The sequence below is a fragment of the Entelurus aequoreus genome, linkage group LG10 (assembly GCF_033978785.1).
Source record: "Entelurus aequoreus isolate RoL-2023_Sb linkage group LG10, RoL_Eaeq_v1.1, whole genome shotgun sequence".
NCBI lineage: Eukaryota > Metazoa > Chordata > Actinopteri > Syngnathiformes > Syngnathidae > Entelurus > Entelurus aequoreus.
Genome location: NC_084740.1, coordinates 39,315,874 through 39,329,264, shown reverse-complemented (window position 1 = coordinate 39,329,264; position 13,391 = coordinate 39,315,874). Strand labels below are relative to the sequence as shown.

General features: G+C 34.2%; 1 protein-coding gene across 1 annotated transcript in view; it reads left to right on the top strand.

Moving 5' to 3' along the window:
- col4a4 (collagen, type IV, alpha 4) overlaps positions 1-13,391 on the top strand; it is a 62,019-nt gene that overhangs the window by 2,579 nt on the left and 46,049 nt on the right. The window contains exons 2-3 of the mRNA XM_062060832.1: positions 6,918-7,038; positions 11,919-11,958. Of these exons, the coding sequence (XP_061916816.1) occupies positions 7,028-7,038; positions 11,919-11,958 (51 nt within the window). The 5' untranslated portion in view covers positions 6,918-7,027. The remainder of the gene's footprint in view (positions 1-6,917; positions 7,039-11,918; positions 11,959-13,391) is intronic.

Here is a 13,391-nt window from a genome sequence, read left to right as displayed (position 1 = left end):
TGTAACATACAATTATGTGCACTTAGGTTGTAACATACATGAGTATACTCAAATGTAACATACAATTATGTACACTTAGGTTGTAACATACAGGAGTATACTCAAATGTTGCAACTTACAATGATGTACACTAAGGTTGTAACATACAGGAGTATACTCAAATGTTGCAACTTACAATGATGTACACTAAGGTTGTAACATACAGGAGTATACTCAAATGTTGCAACTTACAATGATGTACACTGAGGTTGTAACATACAGGAGTATACTCAAATGTTGCAACTTACAATGATGTACACTAAGGTTGTAAGATACAGGAGTATACTCAAATGTTGTAACATACAATTATGTACACTTAGGTTGTAACATACAGGAGTATACCCAAATGTTGTAACTTACCATTATGTACACTTAGGTTGTAACATACAGGAGTATACTCAAATGTTGTAACATACAATAATGTACACTATAACATACAGGAGTATACTAAAATGTTGTAACATACAATGATATACACTAAGGTTGTAACATACATGAGTATACTCAAATGTTGTAACATACAATTATGTACACTTAGGTTGTAACATACAGGAGTATACTCAAATGTTGTAACATACAATTATGTACACTAAGTTTGTAACATACAGGAGTATACTCAAATGTAACATACAAGTATGTACACTTAGGTTGTAACATACAGGAGTATACTCAAATGTTGTAACATACAATTATGTACACTAAGGTTGTAACATACAAGAGTATACTCAAATGTTGCAACTTACAATGATGTACACTAAGGTTGTAACATAGAGGAGTATACTCAAATGTTGCAACTTACAATGATGTACACTAAGGTTGTAACATACAGGAGTATACTCAAATGTTGCAACTTACAATGATGTACACTAAGGTTGTAACATACAGAAGTATACTCAAATGTTGCAACTTACAATGATGTACACTAAGGTTGTAACATACAGGAGTATACTCAAATGTTGTAACATACAATTATGTACACTTAGGTTGTAACATTCAGGAGTATACTCAAATGTTGCAACTTACCATTATGTACACTTAGGTTGTAACATACAGGAGTATACTCAAATGTTGTAACATACAATAATGTACACTATAACATACAGGAGTATACTCAAATGTTGTAACATACAATTATGTACACTTAGGTTGTAACATACATGAGTATACTCAAATGTAACATACAATTATGTACACTTAGGTTGTAACATACAGGAGTATACTCAAATGTTGTAACATACAATAATGTACACTAAGGTTGTAACATACAGGAGTATACTCAAATGTTGCAACTTACAATGATGTACACTAAGGTTGTAACATACAGGAGTATACTCAAATGTTGCAACTTACAATGATGTACACTAAGGTTGTAACATACAGGAGTATACTCAAATGTTGCAACTTACAATGATGTACACTAAGGTTGTAACATACAGGAGTATACTCAAATGTTGTAACATACAATTATGTACACTTAGGTTGTAACATACAGGAGTATACTCAAATGTTGTAACATACAATAATGTACACTATAACATACAGGAGTATACTCAAATGTTGTAACATACAATGATATACACTAAGGTTGTAACATACAGGAGTATACTCAAATGTTGTAACATACAATTATGTACACTTAGGTTGTAACATACAGGAGTATACTCAAATGTTGAAACATACAATTATGTACACTTAGGTTGTAACATACATGAGTATACCCAAATGTTGCAACTTACAATGATGTACACTAAGGTTGCAACATACAGGAGTATACTCAAATGTTGCAACTTACAATGATGTACACTAAGGTTGTAACATACAGGAGTATACTCAAATGTTGTAACATACAATTATGTACACTATAACATACAGGAGTATACTCAAATGTTGTAACATACAATTATGTACACTTAAGTTGTAACATACAGGAGTATACTCAAATGTTGTAACTTACAATTATGTACACTTAGGTTGTAACATACAGGACTATACTCAAATGTTGTAACATACAATTATGTACACTTAGGTTGTAACATACAGGAGTATACTCAAATGTTGTAGCTTATAATTATGTACACTTAGGTTGTTTCATACAGGAGTATACTCAAATATTGTAACTTACAATTATGTACACTAAGGTTGTAACATACAGGAGTATACTCAAATGTTGTAACTTACAATTATGTACACTTGGGTTGTAACATACAGGAGTATACTCAAATGTAACTTACAATGATGTACACTAAGGTTGTAACATACATGAGTATACTTAAATGTAACATACAATTATGTACACTTAGGTTGTAACATACAGGAGTATACTCAAATGTTGTAACATACAATTATGTACACTAAGGTTGTAACATACAGGAGTATACTCAAATGTTGCAACTTACAATGATGTACACTAAGGTTGTAACATACAGGAGTATACTCAAATGTTGCAACTTACAATGATGTACACTAAGGTTGTAACATACAGGAGTATACTCAAATGTTGTAACATACAATTATGTACACTTAGGTTGTAACATACAGGAGTATACTCAAATGTTGTAACATACAATTATGTACACTTAGGTTGTAACATACAGGAGTATACTCAAATGTTGTAACATACAATAATGTACACTATAACATACAGGAGTATACTCAAATGTTGTAACATACAATGATATACACTAAGGTTGTAACATACAGGAGTATACTCAAATGTTGTAACATACAATTATGTACACTTAGGTTGTAACATACATGAGTATACTCAAATGTAACATACAATTATGTACACTTAGGTTGTAACATACAGGAGTATACTCAAATGTTGAAACATACAATTATGTACACTTAGGTTGTAACATACATGAGTATACCCAAATGTTGCAACTTACAATGATGTACACTAAGGTTGTAACATACAGGAGTATACTCAAATGTTGCAACTTACAATGATGTACACTAAGGTTGTAACATACAGGAGTATACTCAAATGTTGTAACATACAATTATGTACACTTAGGTTGTAACATACAGGAGTATACTCAAATGTTGTAACATACAATTATGTACACTCAGGTTGTAACATACAGGAGTATACTCAAATGTTGTAACATACAATTATGTACACTTAGGTTGTAACATACAGGAGTATACTCAAATGTTGTAACTTACAATGATGTACACTAAGGTTGTAACATACAGGAGGATACTCAAATGTTGTAACATACAATAATGTACACTATAACATACAGGAGTATACTCAGATGTTGTAACATACAATAATGTACACTATAACATACAGGAGTATACTCAAATGTTGTAACATACAATTATGTACACTTAAGTTGTAACATACAGGAGTATACTCAAATGTTGTAACTTACAATTATGTACACTTAGGTTGTAACATACAGGACTATACTCAAATGTTGTAACATACAATTATGTACACTTAGGTTGTAACATACAGGAGTATACTCAAATGTTGTAGCTTATAATTATGTACACTTAGGTTGTTTCATACAGGAGTATACTCAAATATTGTAACTTACAATTATGTACACTAAGGTTGTAACATACAGGAGTATACTCAAATGTTGTAACTTACAATTATGTACACTTGGGTTGTAACATACAGGAGTATACTCAAATGTAACTTACAATGATGTACACTAAGGTTGTAACATACAGGAGTATACTCAAATGTTGTAACATACAGGAGTATACTCAAATCAATCATGTTGTAACTTACAATTATGTACACTTAGGTTGTAACATACAGGAGTATACTCAAATGTAACATACAATTATGTACACGTAGGTTGTAACATACAGGAGTATACTCAAATGTTGTAACTTACAATCATGTACACTTAGGTTGTAACATACAGGAGTATACTCAAATGTTGTGACATACAAGTATGTACACTTAGGTTGTAACATACAGGGGTATACTCAAATGTTGTAACATACATTTATGTACAGTTAGGTTGTAACATACAGGAGTATACCCAAATGTTGCAACTTACAATGATGTACACTAAGGTTGTAACATACAGGAGTATACTCAAATGTTGCAACTTACAATGATGTACACTAAGGTTGTAACATACAGGAGTATACTCAAATGTTGTAACATACAATTATGTACACTATAACATACAGGAGTATACTCAAATGTTGTAACATACAATTATGTACACTTAAGTTGTAACATACAGGAGTATACTCAAATGTTGTAACTTACAATTATGTACACTTAGGTTGTAACATACAGGACTATACTCAAATGTTGTAACATACAATTATGTACACTTAGGTTGTAACATACAGGAGTATACTCAAATGTTGTAGCTTATAATTATGTACACTTAGGTTGTTTCATACAGGAGTATACTCAAATATTGTAACTTACAATTATGTACACTAAGGTTGTAACATACAGGAGTATACTCAAATGTTGTAACTTACAATTATGTACACTTGGGTTGTAACATACAGGAGTATACTCAAATGTAACTTACAATGATGTACACTAAGGTTGTAACATACATGAGTATACTCAAATGTAACATACAATTATGTACACTTAGGTTGTAACATACAGGAGTATACTCAAATGTTGTAACATACAATTATGTACACTAAGGTTGTAACATACAGGAGTATACTCAAATGTTGCAACTTACAATGATGTACACTAAGGTTGTAACATACAGGAGTATACTCAAATGTTGCAACTTACAATGATGTACACTAAGGTTGTAACATACAGGAGTATACTCAAATGTTGTAACATACAATTATGTACACTTAGGTTGTAACATACAGGAGTATACTCAAATGTTGTAACATACAATTATGTACACTTAGGTTGTAACATACAGGAGTATACTCAAATGTTGTAACATACAATAATGTACACTATAACATACAGGAGTATACTCAAATGTTGTAACATACAATGATATACACTAAGGTTGTAACATACAGGAGTATACTCAAATGTTGTAACATACAATTATGTACACTTAGGTTGTAACATACATGAGTATACTCAAATGTAACATACAATTATGTACACTTAGGTTGTAACATACAGGAGTATACTCAAATGTTGAAACATACAATTATGTACACTTAGGTTGTAACATACATGAGTATACCCAAATGTTGCAACTTACAATGATGTACACTAAGGTTGTAACATACAGGAGTATACTCAAATGTTGCAACTTACAATGATGTACACTAAGGTTGTAACATACAGGAGTATACTCAAATGTTGTAACATACAATTATGTACACTTAGGTTGTAACATACAGGAGTATACTCAAATGTTGTAACATACAATTATGTACACTCAGGTTGTAACATACAGGAGTATACTCAAATGTTGTAACATACAATTATGTACACTTAGGTTGTAACATACAGGAGTATACTCAAATGTTGTAACTTACAATGATGTACACTAAGGTTGTAACATGCAGGAGGATACTCAAATGTTGTAACATACAATAATGTACACTATAACATACAGGAGTATACTCAGATGTTGTAACATACAATAATGTACACTATAACATACAGGAGTATACTCAAATGTTGTAACATACAATTATGTACACTTAAGTTGTAACATACAGGAGTATACTCAAATGTTGTAACTTACAATTATGTACACTTAGGTTGTAACATACAGGAGTATACTCAAATGTTGTAACATACAATTATGTACACTTAGGTTGTAACATACAGGAGTATACTCAAATGTTGTAGCTTATAATTATGTACACTTAGGTTGTTTCATACAGGAGTATACTCAAATATTGTAACTTACAATTATGTACACTAAGGTTGTAACATACAGGAGTATACTCAAATGTTGTAACTTACAATTATGTACACTTGGGTTGTAACATACAGGAGTATACTCAAATGTAACTTACAATGATGTACACTAAGGTTGTAACATACAGGAGTATACTCAAATGTTGTAACATACAGGAGTATACTCAAATCAATCATGTTGTAACTTACAATTATGTACACTTAGGTTGTAACATACAGGAGTATACTCAAATGTAACATACAATTATGTACACGTAGGTTGTAACATACAGGAGTATACTCAAATTTTGTAACTTACAATCATGTACACTTAGGTTGTAACATACAGGAGTATACTCAAATGTTGTGACATACAAGTATGTACACTTAGGTTGTAACATACAGGAGTATACTCAAATGTTGTAACATACATTTATGTACAGTTAGGTTGTAACATACAGGAGTATACTCAAATGTTGTAACATACAAGTATGTACACTTAGGTTGTAACATACAGGAGTATACTCAAATGGTGTAACTTACAATTATGTACACTTAGGTTGTGACATACAGGAGTATACTCAAATGTTGTAACATACAATTATGTACACTTAGGTTGTAACATACAGGAGTATACTCAAATGTTGTAACATACAGGAGTATACTCAAATGTTGTAACATACAATTATGTACACTTAGGTTGTAAAATACAGGAGTATACTCAAATGTTGTAACTTACAATGATGTACACTAAGGTTGTAACATACAGGAGTATACTCAAATGTTGTAACTTACAATGATGTACACTAAGGTTGTAACATACAGGAGTATACTCAAATGTTGTAACTTACAATTATGTACACTTAGGTTGTAACATACAGGAGTATACTCAAATGTTGTAACTTACAATTATGTACACTTAGGTTGTAACATACAGGAGTATACTCAAATGTTGTAACTTACAATGATGTACACTTAGGTTGTAACATACAGGAGTATACTCAAATGTTACTCAAATATCCATATATGGTAATGTACTCTGCAGCATCGCAGGGTCATCATTGGCTGGCAAGCAGCTGGAGGTGGAGTCTGGTCTGAGTGGGCGGGGCTTCTCATGAGCAGTCGACAAAGTGCTGCTTGACCTGTGGAAACAACATGAGACTAAGGTACACAACACAATGTTTACATTCATAGACACACAACAAGACAACACAATGTTTACATTCATAGACACACAACAATACAACTTAATATCTACACTTATTGACACACAATAAGACAACACAAGGTTTACATTCATGGACACACAACAAGGCAACACAATGTTTACATTCATAGACACACAACAAGACAACACAATGTTTACATTCATGGACACACAACAATACAACTTAATATCTACACTTATTGACACACAATAAGACAACACAAGGTTTACATTCATGGACACACAACAAGGCAACACAATGTTTACATTTATGAACGCAGAACAAGACAACACAATGTTTGCATTAATTGACACACAACAATACAACCCAATGTGTACATACATTCACGGACACACAACAATACAACGAAATGTGTTTATTCATAGACACACACAACAATACTACTCAATGTCTACATTTATAGATAGACACACAACAAGACAACACAATGTTTGCATTCACAAACACAAAATACTGTTTACATTCATGGACTCACAACAATACAACACCATGTGTATATTTATGGACACACACGACAACACAATGTTTACATTCATGGACACACAAGACAACACAATGTGTAAATGAACATTTTAATTTCCCCTTGGGGATTAATAAAGTATTTCTGATTCACAGACACACAATAATACAATGCAATGTGTACATTTTTAGACACACAACAATACAACAAAATGTGTGCATTCTTGGACACATCAAAAACACAATTTTTAAACTCACGGACACACAACAGTGCAACACAACATTTGCATTCATGGACACACAACAATACAACACAATGTGTACATTTACGGACACACAACAATACAACACAATGTTTACATTCATGGACAAACAAAAAGGCAACACAATGTTTATATTCATGGACACACAACAATACAACACAATGTTTGCATTCACAGACACACAACAAGACAACACAATGTTTGCATTCACAGACACACAAGACAACACAATATGTGCATTTACAGACACACACAATGTGTACATTCACAGACAACAATACAACGCAATGTGTGCATTCACAGACACACAACAATACAACAGTGTTTACATTCACAGACACACAAAACAATACAACATAATGTTTACATTCATGGACAACAAGGCAACACAATGTTTACATTCACGGACACACAACAATACAACACAATGTGTACATTCACAGACACACAACAAGACAACAATGTGTACATTCACAGACAGACAACAAGATAACACAATGTTTACATTCATAGACATACAACAATACAACACAATGTTTACATTCACAGACACAACAAGACAACACAACGTGAGCATCCACAGACACACAATAAAAAAACACAATGTTTACATTCACAGACACACAACAAGTCAGCATAATGTTTACATTGACAGACACGCAACAATACAACACAATGTTTAAATAAATGGACACACAATAATACAACACAATGTGTACATTCACAGACATACAAGATAACACAATGTTTACATTCATAGACACACAACAAGACAACACAGTGTTTACATTCACAGACACACAAAACAATACAACATAATGTTTACATTCATGGACAACAAGGCAACACAATGTTTACATTCACGGACACACAACAATACAACACAATGTGTACATTCACAGACACACAACAAGACAACAATGTGTACATTCACAGACAGACAACAAGATAACACAATGTTTACATTCATAGACATACAACAATACAACACAATGTTTACATTCACAGACACAACAAGACAACACAACGTGAGCATCCACAGACACACAACAAAAAAACACAATGTTTACATTCACAGACACACAACAAGTCAGCATAATGTTTACATTGACAGACACACAACAATACAACACAATGTTTAAATAAATGGACACACAATAATACAACACAATGTGTACATTCACAGACATGCAAGATAACACAATGTTTACATTCATAGACACACAACAAGACAACACAACATGAGCATTCACAGACACACAACAACAAAACAATGTGTACATTCACAGACACACAACAAGACAACTATGTGTACATTCACAGACAGACAAGATAACACAATGTTTACATTCATAGACACACAACAAGACAACACAATGTGTACATTCACAGACACAATACAACACAATGTTTACATTCACAGACACACAACAATACAACACAATGTTTACATTCATAGACACACAATACAACACAATGTTTACATTCATAAACACACAACAATACAACACAATGTTTACATTCATAGACACACAACACAATGTTTACACTCACAGACACACAACAAGACAACTCAACATGAGCATCCACAGACACACAAGAAAACACAATGTTTACATTCACAGACACACAACAAGACAACACAACGTGAGCATCCATAGACACACAACAAGACAACACAATGTGTACATTCACAGACACAATACAACACAATGTTTACATTCACAGACACACAACAATACAACACAATGTTTACATTCATAAACACACAATACAACACAATGTTTACATTCATAGACACACAACAATACAACACAATGTTTACATTCATAGACACACAACACAATGTTTACGTTCACAGACACACAACAAGACAACACAACATGAGCATCCACAGACACACAAGAAAACACAATGTTTACATTCACAGACACACAACAAGACAACACAACGTGAGCATCCATAGACACACAACAAGACAACACAATGTGTACATTCACAGACACAATACAACACAATGTTTACATTCACAGACACACAACAATACAACACAATGTTTACATTCATAGACACACAACAATACAACACAATGTTTACATTCATAGACACACAACACAATGTTTACATTCACAAACACACAAGACAACACAACGTGAGCATCCACAGACACACAACAAGAAAACACAATGTTTACATTCACAGACACACAACAAGACAACACAACGTGAGCATCCATAGACACACAACAAGACAACACAATGTGTACATTCACAGACACAATACAACACAATGTTTACATTCACAGACACACAACAATACAACACAATGTTTACATTCATAAACACACAATACAACACAATGCTTACATTCATAGACACACAACACAATGTTTACATTCACAGACACACAACAAGACAACACAACGTGAGCATCCACAGACACACAAGAAAACACATTGTTTACATTCACAGACACACAACAAGACAACACAACGTGAGCATCCATAGACACACAACAAGACAATATAATGTGTACATTCACAGACACAATACAACACAATGTTTACATTCACAGACACACAACAATACAACACAATGTTTACATTCATAGACACACAACAATACAACACAATGTTTACATTCATAGACTCACAACACAATGTTTACATTCACAAACACACAAGACAACACAACGTGAGCATCCACAGACACACAACAAGAAAACACAATGTTTACATTCACAGACACACAACAAGACAGCATAATGTTTACATTGACAGACACACGTCAATACAACTCAATGTTTAAATAAATGGACACACAATAATAATAATAAAACAATGTGTACATTCACAGACAGACAAGATAACACAATGTTTACATTCATAGACACACAACAAGACAACACAAAGTGTACATTCACGGACACACAACAAAACAACACAATGTTTACATTCATGGACACACAAGACAACACAATGTTTACATTCACAGACACACAATAATACAACATAATGTGTACGTTCACAGACAAACAACAAGACAACACAATGTTTACATTCACAGACACACAACAAGACAACACAAAGTGTATATTCACGGACACACAACAAAACAACACAATGTTTACATTCATGGACACACAACAAGACAACACAATGTTTACATTCACAGACACACAATAATACAACACAATGTGTACGTTCACAGACAAACAACAAGACAACACAATGTTTACATTCATAGACAAACAACAAGACAACACAATGGTTACATTCACAGACACAACAATAAACACAATGTTTACATTCATAGACACACAACACAATGTTTACATTCATGGACACACAACAAGACAACACAAAAGTGAGCATTCACAGACACACAACAAAACAGCACAATGTTTACATTGACAGACACACAACAAGACAACACAATGTGAGCATTAACAGACACACAACAAGAAAACACAATGTTTACATTCACAGACACACAACAAAACAGCACAATGTATACATTGACAGACACACAACAATGAAACTCAATGTTTAAATTCATGGACACACAATACAACAACACAATGTGTACATTCACAGACACACAACAAAACAGCACAATGTTTACATTGACAGACACACAACAATGCAACTCAATGTTTAAATTCATTGACACACAATACAACAACACAATGTGTACATTCACAGACACACAACAAGACAGCACAATGTTTACATTGACAGACACACAACAATGCAACTCAATGTTTAAATTCATGGACACACAATACAACAACACAATGTGTACATTCACAGACACACAACACAACAGCACAATGTTTACCTTGACAGACACACAACAATGCAACTCAATGTTTAAATTCATGGACACACAATACAACAACACAACGTGTACATTCACAGACACACAACAAGACAGCACAATGTTTACATTCGCAGACACGCAACAAGACAACATAATGTGTACATTCACGGACACACAACAACACAACACAATGTGCACATTGACAGACACACAACAAGACAACACAAAGTGTACATTGCCAGACACACAAATAACGTGTGTGCACTTTTCTCAGATACTTCCTGATGCTGCTGACCACCTCCACTGTTCTCGGGGTAGGTGCCACACCTGTGCGTCTCTCTGACTCATCTCCTGCCACGCTAGACTTTGAGGTCGTGTTTCCTGTGGCACAAGGTCGGCTGAACGTAGGACAACATATACAAAAACTGTGTATTGGACGAGAGTAAAACGGAGTGAGAAGCAGTGTCCTCTGTAGTGGACATTTCTTTAAAAACGTCCACTACGGAGGACGCTGCTCCTCATTTAGGTCGTACAGTGTTGTGGGACACACACATCCTCCTGCTTGCTGACACCTGATGCTGGTGTACGGTCAGAGATAAAGACGACATACAGTCGCCATCAAAAGTTTACATACACTTGTATGGGTTTTCGCAGCTTACTGCGAGGTTTGTTCTCCCAGGATGCAAACGGACTATTCCGGACAGGACTTGAAGGTAGGAACATGAATTAATCTTGACACTCAAATAGGTACAAACAAAAAGGTGCACAAAGCAAAGGCACAACTTAGCGCAGGAAACAAAAGCTAACACTTAGCATAAACTATGGACAGGGCAAAAACTCGCCAACTGTGGCATGAACAAACAACACTTACTTGGCAAGGCTTGAAGCAAACAATCGCATGACACAAGCAGTGACGCCCGACCGACTGACAGGCAAAGACAGGCTTAAATACTGGTCTCTAGATTAGAGACAGGTGTGTCCCGAACGCAAGAGGCAGGTGAAAATCATAAGTCGTCATGGAAACTAAAACAAACAAGGGTGCACAAAAACAGGAACTGATGGAGTCTTAAAGGCCTACTGAAATGATTTTTTTTTATTTAAACGGGAATAGCAGATCCATTCTATGTGTCATACTTGATCATTTCGCGATATTGCCATATTTTTGCTGAAAGGATTTAGTAGAGAAAATAGACGATAAAATTCGCAACTTTTGCTCGCTGATAAAAAAAAGCCTTGCCTGTACCGGAAGTAGCGTGACGTCACAGGAGCTAGTATTCCTCACAATTCCCTGTTGTTTACAATGGAGCGAGAGATTCGGAGCGACAAAGCGACGATTACCCCATTAATTTGAGCGAGGATGAAAGATTCGTAGATGAGGAACGTTACAGTGAAGGACTAGAGAGGCAGTGATGGACGTATCTTTTTTCGCTCTGACCGTAACTTAGGTACAAGCTGGCTAATTGGATTCCACACTCTCCTTTTTCTATTGTGGATCATGGATTTGTATTTTAAACCACCTCGGATACTATATCCTCTTGAAAATGAGAGTCGATAACGCGAAATGGACATTTAAAGTGACTTTTATCTCCACGACAATACATCGGTGACACACTTAGCTACTGAGCTAACGTGATAGCATTGTTCTCAAATGAAGATAGAAACAAAATAAATAAACCCCTGACTGGAAGGATAGACAGAAGACCAACAATACTATTAAACCATGTACATGTAACTACACGGTTAAAAA